General features: G+C 43.9%; 1 protein-coding gene across 2 annotated transcripts in view; it reads left to right on the top strand.

Moving 5' to 3' along the window:
- Positions 1-24,508, top strand: part of CDYL2 (chromodomain Y like 2) — a 118,186-nt gene that overhangs the window by 76,692 nt on the left and 16,986 nt on the right. For both annotated transcript variants that reach the window (XM_084811943.1, XM_084811942.1), the window contains exon 3: positions 23,549-23,766. In XM_084811943.1, the coding sequence (XP_084668069.1) occupies positions 23,549-23,766 (218 nt within the window). The remainder of the gene's footprint in view (positions 1-23,548; positions 23,767-24,508) is intronic.

The following is a 24,508-nucleotide window of genomic DNA, read 5'->3' on the forward strand; positions in this document are numbered from 1 at the left end:
TTAAGTCTCAATCAAACCAATTGTTGTGCTTATTGTTATCAGCAGCAATTTAGACTAAAACCAATGTGCCAGTCCTTTTATTTTAAAAATGTTGGAGGATCTGCTTTACAGCATTGGGTTTCACAGCCTGAAACATCAAGGTAGCAAGATATTTCTGGGGGGGCTTTTGAACATGCTAACTGACAAAACCCTTACAGCATTTCTTTAGATGAAGTGTACTCTCTTTTCCCACTCCTACTCTGCTCTCTTCCCTCATTCCTGGCTTTCTTGCATTGCTGCCTTCATTCAAGTCAGTTGCCTCCTGCCGGCAGCAGCAAAGAGAAGCTGACTTTCTATTTTATTTTTTTTCCCTCCCCAAAGTCTTTGAGCCCTGGGCTCCCTTCATTGGCAAACTCCGCACTCGTGAGGTCAGGATGCCAGCCGGAATTGCTTTACATTGGCCAGTCACACGCACACATATGCACACACTGCAGCAGTGCCAAAGGAAGAGAGGTGAGGCAACTGGAATGAAATAGGGGAGGGAGAGAAGTAACGGAGGAACCACAGGTCAAGCTGATGGCTCCAATTTCAGTGGGGCTATGGATCCATTCCGGGTTTCAGCCCAAACCAGACAGAACTCCAAAGGAGCTATCCAAGGTGCTGAACCCTGTCCCCCAAACAGGCTGAGTGCCTTGGATAGCTCCTTTAGTGCTCTGACTGGAACCCAGAGCGGATTCACCGCCCAGCTTCCACTGAGTGAAGTGAATTTATGCAATTTATATTTTTATTCTTCTGAGCGCATGTGCACAACTGATACCATCGGTACATAACACAGTCTTTGAGTCAAGGATAGCATGTGGTCCATTAAGAGTACTTCCTGACAGATACTTGGCTTAGCTTTTAATAGTAAAGATGGGCGTTGTGTTGAATGACCATGTGCTCTTACTTTAGAGATTATCTTTGAATACTGTAGGATTTCTGCACAGTCTTTTTGCCACGTATTGCCCAGAGAGATCATACTTTAGAGTTTCTAAGATTAGATTCTGCCATACTGTTAGCCAGTGGAGGCTGGTGTCTCTGATTTGGGTGGGGCTGAAAATTCCTCCTGGGTTTTACTCAGAGCCAGCCAGAACTCTAAAGGAGCTATCCAAGGTGCTGAACCCTGTCCCAAAATCATTTCAGCACCTTGGGTAGCTCCTTTAAAGTTCTGGCTGGTTCTGACTGAAACCCAGGGTGGATTCACAGCCCCGCTGAAATCAGAGCCACCAGCCTCCGCTGCAGGTTACAAACGGTGGGTGTTGGGGAGAGGTGAACACTACTCTTCTAGTTTTAAATAAATGCTTTAAAAAACAAGGGCTGGGGAACAGCAGTGATTCAACTATAAATCTGAAACTGAGCCAGTAATTCAAGGGGAAATGGTTCAGTGAAACAGGGTGGATTGGTTTAAATCAAGGTGATTTAAATCATGATTTAAATCAGCATGGAAAGAAAGGTCAGTTTACATTACTGATTTAAAACACGTTTCCCACTGAAACGTTTTCATATATGTCCTGATCAATGGTGCAAATCTGACCACTAGACCATGTTAATTTACAACCAAGGATGCAATCATATGAATGTTTAGACAGAAAAAAGTCCTACAATTACCAGCGTTCCTCGCCCAGCCTCGCTGGCTGTGGAATGCTGGGAGTTGTGGGACCTTTTCTGTCTAAACATGCTTAGGATTGCACCCTGAATAGAGTATTATTTATACTGTTTTCTTCTTACAAGCAGGCTTTGCATCTCTTGCTTTCACTGTATAGATTTTACATGCTTTCGTTTTTTACCAATGGGAATGTCTTTAAAATATTCCTGTGTAGTGTACTTCGTATGATTGGAACCCATGACAATTTGAGGTAACAGTGAAATCCTATATGTGTCTACTCAAAAATAACTTCCATTGAGTTCAGTGGGATTTATTCCAGGCAAGCGATTATAGGATTGCAGCCTAAGTATAGGAATATAGGAAAATGCACATGGGGCAATTTTGGCGTCTTTCTCTTTCTGGTGTTGCTTCTTTCTGCTTCACTCGTGTCTTGCCATCACAAAGACTAAGTAGGAAACAAAAATGAAATGCCCATGACTGATAGATCAGAGCAAGGCTTGATAGTTAATGGACAGACAAGAACAGTTTATTTTCATCTGGTGAAAATGAAAGGCCTATGTTTGGTAGGTAGAGTGTAAATATTCATATTTGGGAAATGATCAGACTGGTTCCTCGTCTGGGTAGAAAAGCCTCTTTTAATTCAACGTATTGCAGAAGCATTTATTCAGTTTAGAGATTAAGGGCGCAATCCTAGGGCTGCTAGACAGCGGCTAGATGGCCATAGGATTTTTCATTTTCTGGGAACTGAGCTCGGAGCCAGCGCTGTGAGCTCGGTTCCCAGAAAACCACCTCCCCGCCGCCCCATAGGCAGCGCCGTTGGTCCCCAGCTCCGCGCTCAGAAGAGCAGGATGGAGCAGGGGGAAAGGGGGTATTCCTGGGGGTGGGGAGGGGAGGGGACAGCAGAAGCGCCATTATGACACTTCCCATGCGCCATCCCCCCCCCCCATTGTGAGGCGCAGCCAGAATCAGTCATCTAGCTGCAAATGCAGGGTGACCAAAGCGTGGAGGAGAAGGTCACCTCTGTGCCCCACCCACTCTGCATTCAGTAGTCGGTCACCTCCAAGTTCGAAGGCTGTTGATTATCCCCATAGGACTGCTCCCTCCCAGCACAGTTTACATGCTTACACCCAGACTATTTAGTGTATTTACTTTTTTAAAATCCAATTTAAACTTTAAACATTCTGATTTTTAAAATGTATGTATGTATGTATTTAAAATCATTGGGTTTTTTATCCACTGTGCTATACTGTCTTCCTGTCTTAACTAACTCCACTGCCTTACTTGGCTGAGGCCACCACCACATAAAAACAGAACAACAATGCTGTCCAATCTGGGTCTTTGCACATGTGACTTTAGTCAGAGAAACAGAAACCAAAAGCACAGACCTTTCAAGAAGCTAACACTGGTAGCTGGACGAGACAGAGCCATTTTCATGCGATGAAAAACGAATATGAATGCCCATATTTGATGTCATTTCCTACCAAGTTGTGTGAGCCATTGGCCATTAATTTATTTTGATCAGACTGTAAGCATAGATTTATCATATTTATGATGAGATGTAATTGTAACTATGTTATTTTTCAAATGAGAGAGAAATTCAGTATTTTATTTATGATTTCTTTAAAAAATTAAAATTCCATTTTAATTGAAAAAAACAATTTAAATTAAAACAAACCAATGTTAATATAAACATCCAGTTTATTTAAAGATCATCTGTTTTTTGTCACCCCGCAGTAAAATGGCCCCTCTTTGAACTTTGTAGACATGCATAGGATTGCATTGTTAATCTCTGATTTTCACTCTCCTTCCCCCCGCCCCCTGTCCCTGGGACAGCTTTTAAATGTTTGTGTCTGCTTTCAACTAAAGCAACTCTGTAGGCATTTGGAATACATTCTTTAAAGAGAAAGAGAGAAATTCAAACATAAAAAACATTTTTCCTAGTAATTCCATTTTAAAAATAAGGTTGGATGGGCACCCTGTGACTTTACATTTTTAATATCCAAAATACTGGATTTGTACTGATAGAAGATCCAAAATACTGGATCTTCTATCAGTACCCTTTCTTTGGAGCGGTATTTAACACTCCATGACCTGGTCTGCATGTAATGACAACCCATGGTTTAAACGGTCTATGGGCTGTTGTGCATGAGCAGGAGAGAACAAGCTCACTGCCGCCTGCACCCCTGCCCCTTCCACTTTTAATCAATAACCTATGATGGACTCCTTTGTAGGTTGTTGAGGGTGATATCTGAGCCCAGATGGATGGGTCATTTAGGGGCTAAACACCGTTGGGTTAACCCATGGTTCCTTGTTGGGTTAACTGCTGGGTTGTTTACCCCCTAAACAACGCATCCAGCCAAGTTCAGATTTCACACTCAACAACCTACGAAGGAGTTGATCATAGGTTATTGATTAAAAATGGAAGTGGCTGGAGCACAGCAGGCAGCACTCCTGGTTGTCCTCAACAGCCCACGGTTTAACCACTGGGCTGTCATTATGTGCAAACAGTACCCACATTGTGAATAAATGAGCTGCTGGAGGAACGATCTGCCCACTCTGTACAAATGTGAATTATTCAACTGCAGCCCACTCTAATGGTGGCCTCCGCAGCTGGGCTCGCAGACACAAGATTAGCAGATATGTTTTATGGTGATGGCCATTTTGAATTTCAGAACAGGGGTTTGTGGTGGACGTAAAATGGTGGCTGCTCAAATTCTCCAAAAGAATTTCATCTCTGAAATACAGCCAAAACAAAACTGTAAAAAAACACTGGGAAATGGGCCTTGTCAATTTGGTACAAACCTTTTTAAAGAAAAAGAAAAAAATTCATTCCCCCTCCCACCCAGTTGTCTGTTTTTTTTTCACACCAATATTCAGTCAGCACTGTGTGGCAGAGTGAGCATTTACAGTCCTCGTAGGACTGTTTGCGATTCCATACACACACTCCGTTTAGGATTATTTCCTAAAGATTCTAGTACTTTTGAAAACCTTGGGGTTTCCACAAGTCTGCTGATACCTCCCTCTTGTGTGTGAATGGAGCTATTTTGGCTAGGTAAGTATGCACACTCAGGTGTGAATCTGGGAAATAGAAGGAATTATTTAAAAAGTTAACAGTCTCTGCCCACAGTCTTACCGTATAAAAGATAGTGAAGGAGAGTGCAACTTAAAAGGATAGGGGAGTGGAGGACAATATCATCGGGCAAGAAAGGCCAAGACCTGTAGTCTGGAGTCCATCCCCCTGACCTTCTGTAGCCAACTGTTGGACAGTAGCTGCTTGCCAATCCAGTCAAACTAGAACTAGAAATTCAAATTCATGATACAATCTAGCCCTTCTGGCATTTTGCTATCAGTCAGCAGATGTCAAAACCTTCCCTGGGTGTTTCCTAGCCCATGTTGGCCAAGCTCTTCTTGATAACGTACAGAACATCTGTTGAGATATCTTCTACTTCAACTCCCAACAGTACTCTGTCATCTTCCATTGACATTTTCTGTCTTCTGTTATCACGTTGCTGTCTGCTTCTTTTGTGATACTGTAATTGAGAGTGATTGTTTTATCAAGTTCCTTGACAGCATTAAAAAAAAAAAACACACCAATCCATTACATTGTCCTTCTCTCTCTCTCTCTCTCTCTCTCTCTCTCTCTCTCCATTGATCTAATTCTCTGCACCATTTCCTAAAGAATGCTGGTTTTATTTCACAATACCCTCTTCCATTCTTGTACCTTCGTAGGCCATGGACAATCTTTAATTGCAGTGCTAGTTTTGCTCCCAAGGAAGTCCATGTTTGTTCCTCTTGCCTTCAGAAATGCTGCTAATAAAATTTTGCCACATGTTAACTTTGCAAGGGAGCGCTTTGGGGTTGAACAAATTGTCACAGTTTTTTCTAAGTACCCCGCAGAGGGGCTAGGGACTAGAGGTGTGAAGACCTGGAAGAAAAACAGAAAATTTGGGGGGGAACTGGGGGGGGTGTCTTTTTTCCAAGGACCTTTTTTTCCCCCCAAAATTGGACAGCTTTGGATTATGAAATATTTTCTTTTAAGACAAAGTAGTTATATATTGTTACCCAATCTTTACTCTCCCTAAAATGATTTCTAAAAGCTATGTAATAAGAACAGTTTTACAGAAAGACTAGAGATGGAAAATGTCTGGAAATAATGAAGCCATGGTGAAAACTATTTTTAAATCCTCTCTGTAAAATTCCCAGCATAGTTAGTTCTTTCATTTCTTATTAAAATTATTGATCTAAAGTATATTTTACTGATAGACATTTATGCTCAGTTTCCCAACATGTGAGTAGGGGTGGACGAAAGTCCCTTACCTGTCCTCGAAGGATGTTTGCGGTGGGGGGGAGGCGCTTCGCTGCTCCCCCCGCGAAGTTCAGGCCGGGGGGGGGAGGCTTCCCGCCTCGCCCCGGCCGAAATTCAGGCCGGGGGGGAGGCTTCCCGCCTTGCCCGGCCAAAATTCAGGCCGAGGAGGAGGCTTCCCGCCTCGCCCGGCCGCGAACGCGAACGTTTTTTTTTGTTTTTTTTTAAACGCTCCCTGATAGGCTACGTGATGATTAACGTAGCCTATCACGGCTAGATCTGCAAAGTCAGCCGTGATAGGCTACGTCAATCGTCACGTAGCCTATCACAGGTGACTTTAAAAAAAAAAAAAAAGCACGTACGCTAATGGCGGCCCCCATAGGGAGCTGCCATTCGCGTTCCTTATTTGGTCGCTGTAGTCTACGTAAATCTTTACGTAGACTACAGCGACCAAATAAGGAACGCGAATGGCGGCTCCCTATGGGGGCCGCCATTAACCGTACGCGCTTTTTTTTTTTAAAGTCACCCGTGATAGGCTACGTGACGATTGACGTAGCCTATCACGGCTGACTTTGCAAATCTAGCCGTGATAGGCTACGTTAATCGTAACGTAGCCTATCAGGGGGCGTTTTTTTTTTTCTTTTATTGCAATGGCGGCGGCGGCAGCCGGTCGAAAGACCGGCTGCCGCTCCCGCCCCGCTCGAACACCCGCCGAACCGCCGGCCGGACCCGCCTCCGGGAGGGACATTCAGTGAAGGTAAGTCCCGTCCCGGGGGGAGCGGGGGGGGTTCGGAGGATTTCTCCCTGAAACTTGTTCGGGGGGCCGAACACATTGGCGCTCGGCCCCCTGAAGTTTCGGGGAGAAATTCTCCGCCATCCCTACATGTGAGTCACCATTGTGCACTCTTGACAGCTTGGATTTTGTTCTATAGAGCCTTGTGCTTCCGATACTCTAGCAGTAAGTGTAGTTCTAATCTATTCAGGCAATAATTACAAATGTACTAACTGAGTTTACTTTTAAAAGTTTTAAAATATAACGATAATTTTATGAACAAACTAAGTCATACATAAAATAACTTTGGGAACAGAAAGGCTGCTTTATGTTCCTAAAGCAGCCCCCCCACACACACCTGGTGTCCCCCCCGGATGTTTTGGACTACAGCGCCCAGCACTCCTGACCAATGGCCATGCTGCCTGAGGCTGATGGGAGCTGAAGTCCAAAATACCTGGAAGGCACCAGGTTGGGGAAGGCTGTCTTAAAACCACAAAGTGACGTTAGATCTGTAAAGAGCAGTAAAAAATAAGTATTGCTCTAATTTTTCCGGAAAGCGCCCCCAACAAAAAACCCGTTTTTTTTCCCATGAACTCAACATTTCTGGAAATCTTACATCTCTACTAGGGACTCAGGGAAAGGACAGTGAGCATGGAAGGTTTTTAAATTTGAATTTGCTTTTATAAAGTGCTGTGCTCACTGCTTTTCGAGTGGGAAGGAGTTATAGAACCAGCTTTCTTGTAAGAAGAGAAGCCCTCTTCTGGCATTCCATAAAAGGATAATAAGCACATGTGGGATAGAGTCCGCATCTTTCGGGTTCTTCCTCCACCACCTGACTTACATGTATATGCATTCTTTTTAGAATGTCTATAGAGGTTTTCAAGGGTCCTGATCGAATGGAGTGACTCCTCTGGCTCCCTACAGATGTTCTAATGGCATTCTAGTCTTGAAAAGAGCTAGATTACAAGACAATACAAAATAGGTATTTTTGTAATATCTGTTTATTTACAAATCTGCAAACACAGCAGGGGGAGAGCAAGCAAGCACTCAGAAAGAATTTGCTAATAATCAAAGCAAACATCAGTCCCTCAAAAGCAATCACATGCTCTTGGCGCTCTCTGTGGCAGGTTCTTGCCAACCAGCTACGAAACTTGGGTTTGTTTCTTTTTCCCTGGCTTCATTCAAAAGTGCCCTCCTCCCCACAACACACCTTTTCCCTTCAACACTCACCCAGGCAGGACACTGGCTACAGCCCTAACTTTGGCAGGTAGGTGTGACCAGCATTCCTAGCTGACATGAGCCATATTTAGATGTTCTCCCTCACACAGTTCCTTCACATGTGGGGGGGGGATAGTGGGACCCCGTTCACTGGCCACACCCCCTCTGTCTCATCCCTGCCACCTGCTGGACAGGGAAGGCCTGAAGTGGAGAGCCTGTTCTACATGTGTATGATCCACACTGGCTTCACAACCCTGCTTGAAAGCCCATGTTCTAAGTTTTGTGAGAAGTCTCCATGCGTTGAACACAGGCTCTCCGCTTCAGGTCTTCTCTATCCAACATGAGGAAGGTGGCATGGACAGGCACTGGGATTTTGATGGAGCAGGTGAGGCTAGCAAGTGTGGTCCTGTTCTCTATTCTCACACAGTTGGAATCGCATGAGGAAGAACTCCAGAATAAGAGTCAGGGCTACCCATTAATCAGAATTTGTTGTTAGTGGTCAAGCCAATACACAAGAGAGCATGTTATTCTTAATATTTATTTATTTATTTATTTATTTATTTATTATCTCTCTTGGCCACCTTTCAGGGCAGGAGCCCTCCCAAGGCAGCGTACAGCAATAAAGAACATCATAAAAATGGATGCAGTATTAAAAATGCTAGAAACACAATAAAAATAGTAATCAAAACCATAATAAAAACAGAAATGGAAATGGCAACAACAGCAAATATATCAGGGAAGGCCAGAGTAAAATAGTATGTTTTCAGGGCCTTCTTAAAAGCCTACAATGATGGGACCTGGTGGACCGACAATAGCAACTTATTCCAGAGGTGTGGAGCCACTGCAGAAAAGGCCCTGTTTTGTGTGGTCACCCACCTGACTGCTCTCACGGGTGGGCAAATGAGAAGGGCCTCTCTTTCTGATCTTAAATTGTGGGCAGGCTGATATGGGTGAAGGGGGTCTTTCAGGTAAGTTGGTCCCAAAGCATTTAAGGCTTTAAAGGTCAAAACCAACACTTTGAATTGGGCTTGGAAACACCCCGGTAACTAGTGCAGCTGGTGCAGTATAGGTGCAGTACATAATATGTAAGTACCAAAATCTCCATCCAAGTGGGTGGACCCTGAGGGAGAGGAAACTCCAAAGCCGATGGCATTGGGTTGCGACACGTCAAAGCTCAGGCCAGCTGGCCAAATCTGGCACATCTGGGGTCCCAATCCAGACCTACAGGGTTTCCCAGATGGCCCCAACCTTTTCTCCTGACCCCCGATCACGTGGTGGTTTCCCAGCTTTTGCGCAATTTTTTCATTCCATTCACTCATCCATTCATCCCTCTACCACTCAATAGCCAAAGGTCTCTGGGCAGTTCACAAAAATTAAAACCCAAAATACAACATAATAACAACATAATATCACATCTCTAACATACAAAAAAAGTAAACGATTTAAAACTGCTAAAAACGGTTAAGAATACAATACCAGGACTTGATAAAACTACTGGCATTACAAGGCCCATCATATACCTTCCAATGCCTAGGAGTAGAGGGAAGCAGTGGAGGCTGGTGACTCCGATGTCAGTGGGGCAGTGATTCTGCCCCAGGTTTCAGTCAGAGCCAGTCAGACCTCTAAAGGAGCTACGTTGGATAGCTTCTTTAGAGGTCTGACTGGTTCTGAGTGAAACCCAGAGTGGATGCACCGCCCCACTGACATCGGAGCCACCAGCCTCCACTGGAGAGAAGCCTTAACCCAGCATGAGAAGATGACATTTTCACATTCTAAAATCTTGAAAGGCCTCTTCTAAGGCTTGGTTACCAGCAGTAAAAGCTTTAAGCTAAAATGTGCTGGTGTTCAGGGTATTTCCGCTTTCCCCTTTTGCCTTTGCCCTCCCCTGACCACTGGAATGCAGCCCCAAAAGCTTCTCTGAAACTGAATTCATCCCTTGGGCTGGAAGAGGTTCAACATGCCTGTTGTGTTTGATTCACACAGAATGTGGGGATGACACAGCACACATACACACATACGTTGTGACTCTGCTTCCAGCTAGGGAAATCAGTCGCTGGGAAAGCCAGTTCTTTTTTGGCTTGACAGAGTTCTGTGGTGTGTATGACTCACTTTGTGTCTGCAAGCCCAGCTGCAGGCTGTTCCCTGAACTCTGGGAATATTTTTGCCGCTTTTCGGGGGGCGAGGCAGGAGGATCCACAATGTGTGGAAATTATGGCTGAAGTTGCGCAAATTTGGCTGTGATTTGCACAAATTTGGCTGTAATTTGCACAGTTTGCTCAGAAATCTGCACAAATTGCAAAACCTTCCAAAAAATGTGCAAAATTCTCAGAAAATCTGCAAACTAGCCCAACTCACTACAGATCGAGTCAGGTGCAGCAGTGGGAACTGAAATGAAGTCCGGGGAGCCAAGCCTAGGAAAACTCATCAAACTCCACCCCCCAAACCGATTTCTCTGACATCCCTGCTTCCAGCCCACCTCAACCAGTTGACTAAGGAGGGTGGAAATAAATGAATTTATGTATTTATTTGTATTATTACATTTATATCCTGCCTTTTATCCTCTTGCAAGGAACCGAAGGCAGCCTACATGCTCCTCCTCCTCTCCATTTTATCCTCACAACAACCCTGTGAGGTAGGTTAGGCTGAGAGTCCGTGAGTGGCCCAAAGACAGCCAGTGAGCCTCGTGGCTGAGTGGGGACTTGAACCTGGATCTCCTAAGTCCCATTCCAATGTTCTAACCACTACACCATGCTGGCCTTCAGGTCGAAAAGCTCTCCTATCTATCTTCCTCCTTGTCTTCACCATTTCTCTGAAAGAAGCCGAGAAGATCCTTCCCCTGCTATCTTTTTATCCATCTGTCTCGTACAGGTCGGTCTGCAAACTACCTCCTTAACTGAGTGAGGGGGGCACTTATGCATTGCCAAAAAAGAGGACAAATGAGAACACCAGTTTGCATAAAATTTGCAGTTGCTAATGTATGTGTGTGGATCGATGAAAACTGAGAAGTAATGCTTATAATTTAAATAGAAATCCAGTACATCTCAGCATAGTGGGGATGACTGTGATCAGATGACCTGTTGTGGCAGCTGCTCAGACTGCTGACGAGATGCTAACTGCTGGTGGGCAATGCCAAGGCCGCTGCTGCTCTCCCTTCTTCTGGTTCTTGATCTTTAAACTGGACATGGACTAGACAGCCTTTCAAACAGAGGATGCCTTCAAATAGAGAAGTGTCCTTTGTAAAGGAGGGCTCATGACCACCTTAAACCTGAGTAGAACCTCACTTATGAGTAAGCCTTTGCTGATGTAAAAGTCTTTGTTTCCAGTCAAGTTAATGACTGGGTTCATACAACCTGATAACTCAAAGGTTGAGTATCAGTTGAGGGTGGGTTGTCATTGAACCTCGGGTCATTGTTGAGCCATGGATTGTTGTGTTGTCCAAACCATGGTTTATTAACCACAAACAGCCCAGAGTTCTCAACCCGGCAGCACATCATGGGTTGTTCGTGGTTAACAAACCATGGTTTGGCAGCATGGCTGGGTTCAGACAATACAACACCCCATGGTTCAATGACAACCCACAGTTCAGCAACAACCCACACTGAACCCATACCCAACCTTTGAGTGCGGGTTATTGTGTTGTGTAAACTCAGTCAGTCACTGCTGCTGGCTAGGGGAAAAGTGCTTCAGACCCTGGTGCATGTAACCCCATGATGTTCACTTCCTGGGTCAACTGCAGGGAAAACATGGCCACCCACTGTCTGCACAGAAGGGCTGCTGTCCCCACCACCTCCCCCATGGTTCACCAGTCATTCCAGCTACCCTCTTCCTCTGGCACAAGCTCTGTTCCTCTGCCCTGCCGCCTTTGTGCACTTGGATTACCCCCTGAAACGCCATAGGGTTATCACTTTTTCAAGCAGTTTTGAGCTTTTTGCAACTTTGTGCCTTTAGGTTTCCCTTTTCTTAAGCTCTGCGTTAGGAAAAAGCAGCACCCATTTAGCTTCTTATCTTCTGCACAGCTGTTAAAGGGCAGAGGGAGTTGAAGGTGACACGCCTGTTGCAAGATGTTCTCAGATGCTCCGAATGACTTTCCCAGCACTGGGGAGAAAAGGACAAAACGCCGTCCCATTCTCTCCACACATAACCTGATAAATCTCATTATCTCACCGCTGCTGGTCATTTTGTGAGGTTCAGGAAGCCTGTGTGGTTCAGCCTGCCATTAGATTATGTGGATTAAATTGTAATGCATAAAATAGCAAAACGTGCTATACAATATCCCATGGCACACTGGCTCATGTTGTCTCTTAACTTCCCCTTTTCACTTCTCGCAAATGCAGCAACGGATCTCCTTTGGACCAACCATTGGTTGAATTCCCATCCTCTTGCACTCATGCTTTGCTTTGCTTGGGAAACTGCTGTGAGGTTAACAGCCTCTTTTGTCACCTCTTCAACTCACTCACTAGGTGCACTCTTTGAACAAACAAGGAAACAACAAATAATGATGATAACCTGATTGATGAGAGGGGTTATGTTGTGTTAGATTTCCCCAAAGGATTAATCTCTTGCCCTCTTCCCTTACCATCTGTACCTTCAACAGCTGTTGCTTATTCCTCAATAGCATATAGATTACCAGCACAGTAAACCCAAATCTGGCTTCATCTACTGCCCATTCACTAGCATATAATCTTTTTTTTCAGAGTCCTCCAGAATTCACTGTAGTTGAGCCAACTTAGACGTAATTCCACACCTAGGAAACATGGAGAGAGGGGGTCAGCGGAGTTGCTATCCCCAGTGTTTGGGGTCGTCTTTCACCCGATTTACCAAATGTTATTCAAATATTTGTATGTGTTTTAGTTGACTAATTAATTAAATTTGCATTTGAAACAAAGGAGTTACAGTTTTGTTTTGTTTTTTAAAAAAGCATACATCCTTAGTCTTTAAATGCCTCTTGTCACAGCTAGGATTGTCTTAGGGTCAAAACAGACATGACTTTAAATGTGTCTAGTGGCTATGGGTGGTATCCAGTATTAGTCCTACGTGGAAGAGACCCATTAAAATGAATGGGACTTAAGTTCAGTAGGTCTACTCTATTCATTTCAATGGATCTACTCTAAGTAGGACTTATATTGAATACTACCCAATGTTTTTTTTTTTTCATTTTTACTCCAAAGTAGGTGCAAGCACACCCCTGATCTGGATTGGGACCCTAGCATGGGAGGTAAAGGGCCTTTTGAGATCCTCAGTTTTGAGAGCTCCTTTGGGGAGGGGGTTACCCCTTTGATGAGTATTTTTTTTCCTCAAATAGTTTTTGTACTTTTGCAAACCGTGGTTTTCCCTCTTACCTCCCTGTTTCTTGATGGCCCCATTTTGTCCATAACCTTGCTGGCACTCGCCATTTAAGTTTGCTATTAGAGGGAATGATTATTATTTGATGATTTGTCCAATATATTTCGAGAATGAAAGGATATCCCTGGAGTGAGTTATTTTAACTGTTGTAGTGGAGTAAGATCCATAAAGACCCTTTGCCCCTGAGAGAGACCGTTCTCAATCTCAACATGTGTCAAACAGTCTTCAAAGCAGCAGAGGCTGGTGCCTCCGATATCAGAGTGGTGGTGAACCTGCTCCGGATTTCAGTCAGAACCAATCAGAACTCTAAAGGAGCTATCCAAGGTGCACTGCACCTTGCATAGCTCCTTTAGAGTTCTGCTTCACACCTTGCATAGCTCCTTTAGAGTTCTGACTGGTTCTGACTAAAACCTGGAGCGGATTCACCACCCCACTGACAGGGGAGCCACCAGCCTCCACTGCTTTGAATTGTCGTTTTCAAGCAGCAGTCTTAGGCCTTGCCTGAGGGCGGAGGCCTTATTATTAATCTGTGTAAGCCCCTTGGGAGCCTTTTTTTTTTTTTTTTTTGGCTGAAGAGCAAGATAAAAATGCTGTAAATAAATATGGGAGGTGTCCATTTGTGCAGAGATGCTGGATGCACAAACAGAATGCTTTTACCGCACACCTGTGATCATATATACAAGAAGTTCTGCTTGCTTTTGAAGAATCCTTATGTAGAAAGGCAGGTATGTTGTTTACTTGGACTTCCAAAAGGCTTTTCACAAAGTCCCTCATGAAAGACTCCAGAGCAAACTGAGCAGTCATGGGATAAGAGAAGAGGTCCTCGCGTGGATCAGTAACTGATTAAAGAACAAAAAACAGAAAGTAGGAATAAATGGTAATTTCTCCTAAAGTAAACAGTGGGGTCCCACAGGGGTCTGTATTGGGACCAGTGCTTTTCAACTTGTTCATAAATGATTTGGGATTAAGAGTGAGGCAGTAAGGTGGCCAAGCTTGCTGATGAGACCAAATTATTTAGGGCAGTTAAGACAAAAATGGATTTCAAAGAGTTTCAAAAGGATCTCTCCAAACTGGAAGAATGGACATCAAAAATGCAGTTCTACGTAAGCAAGTGTAAAGTGATGCATGTTGGGGCAAAAAAATCCCAACTTAACATATATGCTGATGGGATCTGAGCTAGTGATGACCAACCAAGAAAGTGATCTTGGGGTTATGGTGGACAGCTTGATGAAAATGTTAACCCAGTGTGAGGCTGCTATGAAAAAGGCAAATTCCATGTTAAACATAATTAAAAAAGGAATTGAGAATAAAACTGCCAATATCATACTGCCCTTATATAAATCTATGGTGCAACCACACTTGGAATACTGTGTACAGTTCTGGTCACAGCACCTACAAAGAATATTGTAGGCTTGGAAAAATACAGAAAAGAGCAACTAAAGTGATCAAGGGACTGGAATAACTCCCGTATGAGGAAGGGTTGCAATGACTGGGACTCTTTAGCTTAGAGAAAAGGCGAGTAAGGGGAGAGATGATCGAGGTGTACACAATTATGCATGGTGTGGAGAATGTGGATAGGGAGACATTTTTCTCCCTCTCTCAAAATACTAGAACCTGGGGTTATCCTATGAAACTGATTGGTGGGAGATTCGGGACAGCGCATAGTTAAACTATGGAATTTGCTACCACAGGATGTAGTGATGGCCACCAATTTGGATGGCTTTAAAAGAGGTTACATAAATTCATGGAGGAGAATGCTATCAATAGCTATGAGTCCTGGTGGTTATATGCTACTTCCAGTATCAAAGGCACTATGCCCGTGTGCATCGGTTGCTGGGTGGGAGGGTGCTTTTGCACTCATGTTCTGCTTGTGCGCTTCCCATGGGCAGCCGGTTGGCCACTGTGTGAACAGAATGCTGGATGAGATTAACTTTGGTCTGATCCTGCATCGCTGTTCTTATGTATATCCCTGTTTCCTCCGTCCACAGGTGTGCATGTATGTATGCACGCACACATGTTCATAAGGACTACTTTTAGAAATAATTACTAACTGAATAATAATGGCAAGCAGGTTGAAGGACTCATCGCTTCTGCCACTTAATCTACCTGAACCACCCTTATGTGTCAGTGGTCTAATGAAGAGAAGGCAATTGCTCCACACTGCCCGTGTGACACATATATTATTTGACCATTAGGGTATAATTCAGCACTGGTGTTCTGTCTTCTTTCATCTAGCACTGTTCTGTAGCTAGCTTTTCTCATCAAGGCTAACTCGGAATGCTCATTTCACCAACACATGAGGGGCCAATTTCTTTCCTTGGCACTGTACACACACACACACACACCACCCATAGCTGGGGGAATATTAATTTAAGCCAGGCTGCAAGTAGATACTGCCAGCAGTTGCACGTTATCATTTTTGTAACCCTGGGGCAAATCTCTCCAGCTGCCACAGTCACTGTAATTGCTGTGAATACTGCATACATACCATCATATGTGCAAAAATGGACAAGGAGGAGTCATGGCTACTTAAAGGTAAGAGGAACTGCTTCTGTGAGCAAGCTCATAGAAACTTAACTCGTGGACTAGGTTTGCACAATACACTAACCCACACTCAGTGGTTGAACTGTGGGTTGTTCGTTGAACTGTGGGTTAGCATGTTGTCTGAACCCAGGATATTTTCTGCAGCGTGGCTTGCTAACCATGCAGCGTGACTTGTTTTTCTCGAACAAGCCACCTTGAGAACCCATGATTTGTTATTGGGTTGTTCTGGGTGGTTTACAAGCCACCCTGTGGAAAATGTCCTGGGTTTAGACAACATACTAACCCACAGTTCAACAACAACCCACATTCAGCCACTGAGTGTGGGCTAGTGTGTTGTGAGAACAGCACCATGGACTCTAATTCAGTGGCTTTAAAACTGTGTTTTGTAAGGAAATCTGCAACATCATCATTACCGTACATTAATAAAGCGCTTTGTTACAAAGTGCTGTATATAAAAGAAATAACTTGACAATTTAACATACATAATTACAATAATTCTAGTACAACTTAGCTCAAAAATAAAATATTATAACAATAGTCTTAATAATCCAAACAAACATAAAAGCCATCAGCATACTTTACCACATAAACAAACAACCATTCCCCTTCTGCTCAAAAAGATGAGTTTTCAAACCTTTCTTTGTTGTTGTTGTTTATTCGGTCAGTCGCTTCCAACTCTTCGTGACTTCTTGGACCAGCCCACGCCAGAGCTTCCTGTCGGCTGTCGCCACCCCCAGTTCCCCCAAAGTCGAGTCCATCACCTCCAGAATATCATCCATCCATCTTGCCCTTGGTCGGCCCCTCTTCCTTTGGCCTTCCACTTTCCCTATCATCAGCATTTTCTCCAGGGTATCCTGTCTTCTCATTATGCGGCCAAACTTCTTCAGTTTTGCCTTTAATATTCCCTCAAGTGAGCAGTCTGGCTTTATTTCCTGGAGTATGGACTGGTTTGATCTTCTTGCAGTCCAAGGCACTCTCAGAATTTTCCTCCAGCACCACAGTTCAAAAGCATCTATCTTCCTTCGCTCAGCCTTCCTTATGGTCCAGCTCTCTCAGCCATAGGTTACTACGGGGAATACCATTGCTTGAACTATGCGGACCTTTGTTGTCAGTGTGATGTCTCTGCTCTTAACTATTTTATCAAGATCTGTCATTGCTGTCCTCCCAAGAAGTAAACGTCTTCTGATTTCCTGGCTGCAGTCAGCGTCTGCAGTAATCTTTGCGCCTAGAAAGACAAAGTCTGTCACTGCCTCCACGTTTTCTCCCTCTATTTGCCAGTTATCAATCGAGCTGGTTGCCATAATCTTGGTTTTTTTTAGGTTTAACTGTAACCCAGCTTTTGCACTTTCTTCTTTCACCTTCGTCATAAGGTTCCTCAGCTCCTCCTCGCTTTCAGCCATCAAAGTGGTATCATCTGCATATCTGAGATTGTTAATGTTTCTTCAAGAGATTTAAACTCCAGCCTTGGCTTCATCAAGCCCAGCACATCGCATGATGTGTTCTGCGTACAGGTTGAATAGGTAGGGTGAGAGTATTTAACCCTGCCATACTCCTTTCCCAATCTTAAACCAGTCTGTTGTTCCGTGGTCTGTTCTTACCATTGCTACTTGGTCGTTATACAGATTCCTCAGGAGGCAGACAAGATGACTTGGTATCCCCATACCACCAAGAACTTGCCACAATTTGTTATGATCCACACAGTCAAAGGCATAAGAATAGTCAATAAAACAGAAATAGATGTTTTTCTGAAACTCCCTGGCTTTCTCCATTATCCAGCGGATATTGGCAATTTGGTCTCTAGTTCCTCTGCCTTTTCGAAACCCAGCTTGTACATCTGGCAATTCTCATTCCATGAATTGCTGGAGTCTACCTTGCAAGATCTTGAGTATTACCTTACTGGCATGTGAAATAAGTGCCAAACCTTTCTTAAACACCTCCAAACTCTCTGTTAACTGTAATGGTAGGGGAAAGGAGTTCCACAGCTGCGGGACAAGGTCCTGGAATGCATGATAACACGATACTGCGATCTGTGAATTAGAGCGGGTCAGAAGAGCCTGGCCTACGGATCTAGTGGCCCACCCTGGGACATACCAGAACAGAAGAGAGGATAGATAGGCCCGGCAGTGCAACCTTAGGGCCTTAAAGGCCAGGACCAAAATCTTGTAAAGGGCCCTGGCAACAGGCCTGGCATCAGCACCTGTCCGTGCCAGAGCAGCAGGGCCCACTGGTACTTACACCTGCCCTGGGCCCCTGGACATGAGCGTACCTGGTGGCAACAGCAAGAAGCAGCCATTTAAGTTTTCTACAAAGCCCCTGATATTGTGCCGCTTTGGAGCATTGGAAATTTAAGCAGCCAGTGAGGGCACCATTTTAATCTCCACAATGCTGTAGAGTGAGGCTGCAATTGGGAGTTGCAAGGGATTGTGGGAAATTGAAATGGCTGCTTGTTGCTGTTGGAGCAACCTAGAGGAGCTCTCCCTTGATAAGAAGCTGTTGCTTTTCATCTGTGAGCTACACCATATAGTACATTTGCGCAAATGCAGCCATTTCTCGAAGGTGGTTTTCTTCTCTTGTATAGTTATGATAGGTTGTGTCCTTGAGCCCATTCTGTTTGATCTGTATTTAGGTTATCTGCCCCCCTCCTGGGATTTATACCCTCCCAGCCACCTAAGATTAACTCCACAAAGAACTTTATTCTTTTATATGCAGATGGTGCCATTTTAATTTCACAGCAAAGACCAGTAGCAGCAACTGAGCTTCCTCTGAAAGTTAGCATGCCTATCTGCTACCTATCTTCCCCTGCCACGTGCAGCCTCAGGGTAGTACTGGGTGTGTTCCAGGGCATTCTCATCTTGTGTGAGGCAGGGGTGAGCCTTCCCCAACCTAGTTCCCTCCAGATATACTGAACTGCAACTCTCATCAGCCCCAGCCAGCATCGCCAGTGGCTGGGAAGTATGGGAGTTGCAGTCCGAGATATCTAGAGGTCACTATGTTGGGAAAGGCTGTTCTACAGATCCTACAGAAAAGAGCTGAACCCCACTGAGAGGCCAGCAATGAAGTTAGGGCTTGACCCCAGCAACCCCCAGGCTGGTAGTCTCCCCCCTCCCCCCCCAAATGACCACCCAGAGAGCAGCAAGTAATAAGGGTAGCATAGAATCGTAGAACAGTAGGGTTGGAAGGGGCCTACAAGGCCATCGAGTCCAACCCCCTGCTCAATGCAGGAATCTAAGCATCAGATTAAAAAAATATATTGGGCATGTACATGGTTACAGATGCATTTTATTATTTTTATTTTATTATTTTTTACAACAAAATCGTACTTTTTCACAAGTAAATGTGTTCAGCAATAGGGTAGCAGAAACAAACTCTATTTTATTCCTGCCATCATGAAAGCCAGCATGGTGTAGTGGCAACAGTATTGGACTGGGAGTTGGGAGATCTGGTTCTAGTCCCCCATTCAGCCATGGAAGAGCACTGGCTGACTTTGGGCCAGTCACAGGCTCTCAGCCCAACCTACCTCACAGGGTGGTTGTTGCGAGGATAAAATGGAGAGGAGGAGGATTATGTACGCTGCCTTAGGTTCCTTGCAAGAGGAAAAAAGGGTGGGACATAAATTTAATTAATTAATTAATTGAGGGTGCTATGATTTCAGTGAGTTTAAAAACAGCTTGTTTGCTTGTTTCTTTTTCTCTAACATATCAGGAATGTAGAAGCAGTTTTAAAGCATGGAATGGGGCAGAGGGCAGGGCAGATACTCAGTGTTCGACTGAGATTGTCGGAGGAGGGCAGCAAAAGATTATGTGTGGCAATGGGCAGCTGTATACTGTACATTGGAGCAAATGTACCTGGTTGTGGGGGGATTTCTCTGCCACCAGTGGGTGGGGGAGAGGCAAAGTGTCACTGCCCCATTTGCCCCAAATATGTAGATGCCTCTAATCAGGAACCATTGTATCCCACATAAACAGGGATAGTTGGAGTGTAGTTTGTTATAAACAAACTATTTTGGACAGGAAAGGGGGGAATATATTATAGGTACATAGGAAGCTGCCTTATACCAAGCCAGAACATTGGTCAATCTAGCTCAGTATTGACTGCTCTGACTGGCTGTGGCTCTTCAGACTTTCAAACAGAAGTCTTTCCCACCTTTACCTGAAGATGGTGATGGATTGAACCCAAGACCTTTTGCAAGCAAGGCATCCACTTTACAACAGAGCGACAGCTTTCTGCTTGTTCTCCTTTATTACATAGTTGATTTAAACATAGAATGAACTCATAGTATCCAAACTGTAATTTGTCAGATTACATAAATGACACTACATGCACCAATAAATCACATATTACTGTTGCTCCACTTAACGTTTGTTGGAAGTGGGGGGAGGGGGGAATAATGAAATCTCATTAAGAACTTCCAATGGGCTCTTCTAATCTGAGGAACTAATTTAAGGGGTTTTCTGTATGATTAATAATCACCATCCATAATTATTATTTCAAAAACTATCTCCAGTAGAACTCCATTAAATTTGTTGCATATTTGACTCAAAAAATTAATTAAAGTGCTTAGTGGGAGGAAAAAACCCTATAATAAAACAATACACATATATAAAAGTTGTCTGCTCTGACAATATTAGCTATTTAAAATAACTTCTTAATGTACTAATAAACATAATCATGGAAGAGGCAGTAGGTACAATGTATATGGTGAGTGGATTGGATCCAAATTTAGTCATATTTGGAGTAGACCTATTGAAATCAATGAAACTTGTTAGTCACAATTAACTTAATTTCCATTGATTCCAATGGGTCTACTCTAATTAAGTCTGGATCTGATTAAGTCTGGATCCAACCCATTATGTTGGACTTGATGGTCCTATGTTGGGGGTTGGACTCGATGGTCTTATAGGCCCCTTCCAACCCTGCTATTCTTATGTCTGGAGTATAATGTTTATAGATGCCGTTATGTCTGGAGTATAATGTTTATAGAGGCCGTGGTGGAATTAGCTGTTCAGTCACAAATTATCTTGACATTTTCTTTCCAACAGCCTCAAAACCACATTATCCAGACCCCAGTGATGTCAACTGAATGACTTCTGTTGCTTTGGGGTCCTACCAAAGAGACTAAGGGTATAATCTTATGCATGTTTAGACAGCAAAAAAGTCCTACAACTCTCAGCATGTCCCAGCCAGCATGACTGGCTGGGGCATGCTGGGCATTGTAGGACTTTTTGCTGTCTAAACGTGCATAGGATAGTACCCTAATTTATCTTAAATCCCCATGGCAGTCCGCTAATGCTTTAACTAAGCAAATATGAATCCAATCTATGAAATGCAGGTCCATGTACAACTTTTGATTCTGATTGAAATTACACCAGACTGTCCAGAGCAAAGACGCAGCACGGTTCATTGCAGTTCAGACCAACAATGAAGTAGAGATTTAATATTTATTCATTTATTTCTTTATTTGATCTATTTACATCCTGCCCTTTAGGGTAAAACCCTCACAATGCAGCTTACAGCAAAGAATAAGTACAGCATATCAAAGAATACAAACCTAAGAACACCACCTGTCCGTTAACAATTAAAGCAGCAGTAACTAAACCATGATAACTAAACAAAGCCATCAATAAAAAGATGAGAATAATAATTTTTAAAAAGTTTTAAAAATCTGGTTAAGAGCCAGCCATGAGGAGGCCATAGACCTTCTGGGGAAGGGAGCTCCAGAGATGTGGGACCACCACTGAAAAGGCCCTCCTGTCCCTGGTTATGGATGGACAGATAGCTATTTCTGGTCCATGTCAGTTTAGCATGTATTCATTCATAAGTCCATCCTGTCCCATTACTGCTTTAATGTGTGGTTTTCTTAACAAAAAAAAAAATCCACACAAAAATTCAACTTTAAATATATACTTTCAAATGTATGTTGCACAAGATACAGATGTCTTAACATATTTTATCTCATAATGTGCATTTCAATATTATGTTATCCTCACATCTAGATTTTGGTATATTTTATTAGTCGAGAACCGCATTGCAAAATTCGGAAAGTGTGAAATCCAAAGGATAGCTGTGTTGCTATCCACTCATTAATCTAAGAGGTGTGGATCTGGTTGTTTTGCTTTGAAATGCAGCCAGATGAAATCCTCAGCCATCCCTATCCGTTACGTACTAATCTAGTGACACTTAGTGGCTGGGCAGAAAGCAGGGCCTCTGAGGCAGATCTCCGGTGTTGGGCAAGTTCATATACAGCAGGACTGGCCTACAACTCGCAGCAAAGGCTGATGGGAGTTGTAGGCCAAAACATCTGGAGGGCCACAACTTGCCCACCCCTGATATAGACCATTGGTCCTTATTTAGCAGGAACAGTCACCAGCCCTTGTCCCTGACAGTCACAGCCCCATACTTTGTAAATTACTTGTTGATAAGTGAATATAGCAAGGGGAGAAGAGACTTCAATAAGACATATTGGTGGTGGTGTCGTGGTATTCCTTGGTGAACTACTAGGGATAGATGAACTCACCTCCGTCTGGTCCCTTTGGACGATCGCCCAGCCGCTGTCATTTCCCGCCTATGCGAGCCACACTGCGGGAGCTAAAAGACGGCTTGGCGACCACCTGAGAAGCAGTGCAAGGCCGGCCAGCCCCTTACCAAAGTGCAATTGTGCACACAATTGCAGCTCTCGGTTACTTCCGCATATCTACAGTTGCATCTATGGCTGCCTTAAAGGGGCAATGACTCAAGATTGCAGGCATAAAGAACCCTAGATGCAACTTTAGATATGCAGAGGTGATGTGCAGAGATATGCAAAGAGCTGCGATTGTGCACACAATTGCAGCTCGGTAAGGGGACAGACGGCCTTGTAGCACTTTCCGCCAGTCGCCAGGCAGGCAAGTGAGTCCCCCACAGCCCAACAAGCTGGGTCTGGTGGCCAGGTGGGGGGAAGTCCGTCGAACTCCACCCACTGCTCAGATTCCTGCACCATCCCTATGAACTACTCCATAGTATCAGAATAGTGCTGTAAAAAGCATATTGCCATTTTCAGCTGTTCCCAAGATCCCCTCAGACTCTATCATTCTGCAGGGATGGTATTGGTTGCCAGCTGGGTATCTGTAATGCGGTGTGCTAACTTCAGTTGCATAGACTCCCATGTGTCTATTCCAGTGAACAGACAAATCTGGAACTTAGGTTCACCACTCCGCCACTGACAGCCACCCAGCTCCAAGGTAGTGGTGAAGCTGGGACTAGCTACAGTATTGGATACCACACCATATGCATATTGCCCAAAACAACACATCTGTTAAGGATGTGGCCCTTAACATCTCCAAGTTGCCAGCATTTCTGAGCTTGAGTGAACATGAAAAGCCCTTAATACAACACGTTAATCCAAACATTTTTGGTTAATTGAGAACAGATTTATATCCCACCTTTCCAATGCTTATACACCATTCCAAGTGGCTTAAAACAATTAAAGCTAATTATAAAATAAAATAATAATGTATTAAAATAACCGTATGATCAAGCAGAGGCAGGTTCAGCAGATAAATAATTAAAAAAAAAACACCTGGCAGAACACAGCAAGAGATGTGGCCAAATGAGTATCATGAGACAAAGAATTCCATAATTTGGGCACGACCACCAAGAAGGCTCCTTCTCTTGTCTCCAAAGTTCATCAAAGACACTGATGCTTGCCTCTTTTGGGATTTATAGAGATAATTATGTGTGTTCCCTTCGATTCTTTGCATTTTGAAAGGTTCTTCTCTAGCGAATGGAAGCCTGAATCTTCATAGCACTGTGAAAAGAAAGCTGGAAGGGGAAAAAGATTATGTCTTTGATAAGAGACTCAGGTACAGCGTACGTCAAAATGAGAGCAACTGTCGGTTCAGAGACATTGTTGTACGCAAAGAAGATGGATTCACGCACATCCTCCTGTCCAGTCAGACCTCAGATAACAATGCACTGACTCCAGAGGTATGCAGGTGAACATCAGAGCAAAGAGAAAACTTCCTGAAAAGTGGAACAAAGTCAGTCTTAATCTGTGTTTAAGATTTCTCCCTCTCTATCAGTGAAGGATCTCCCTTGACATTCCATCTCTAACTTTATTGCTAATGCTTACAACATTTTAAATCAAAGATCAGAATTGCAGGCTGTACATTTGGAATCCATTCACAAGTTTGGTTGGGTTTCTCAGGGCTTGAACAGGGTCCTAGATGACGTTGCATTATGAAGTGATTATTATTTTTTCCTGTCATGTTCGATAATAATCTTTTTTCTGAATTCACCCCTGCCTGGTAAGGCCTTCAGACTTATTACATCTTGGAATATTTTGGTCTTTCAGTCGTCCTCCAGAATGAGATAATTCTGAAGCTGTTACCACCTAAGGGAACAATTAGGAGAAAAGTGTATGCTAATAAAATGATGCATTAAAAGTCACCTCACATATAGTTGCGTATTGGGCCTGTAACACAGTCTGCACTGCTAGTGCGACCGACTGACCTGTGTTCACGTCTGCAGAGGGTTTGTGGAGACTGAGAGTGGTCAAAGATCAGGAGGTGGAGCCTGGCGGGAGCAGAGGATGGTGCTTGGCCAGTCAGGAAAGAGCTTGGATGTCAGGGCTGAAGCCAGGCTTTAGTGGGCCCTTGGCATAGTGCCTCTAATGCCCCCCACCACTGATCAAGGCCCCCCCCCCAGGCTTGCCATCAGTCACTCCCCC

Source organism: Heloderma suspectum, chromosome 8 (genome assembly GCF_057233095.1).
Source record: "Heloderma suspectum isolate Gila_16-S chromosome 8, 16-S_ref, whole genome shotgun sequence".
Lineage (NCBI taxonomy): Eukaryota > Metazoa > Chordata > Lepidosauria > Squamata > Helodermatidae > Heloderma > Heloderma suspectum.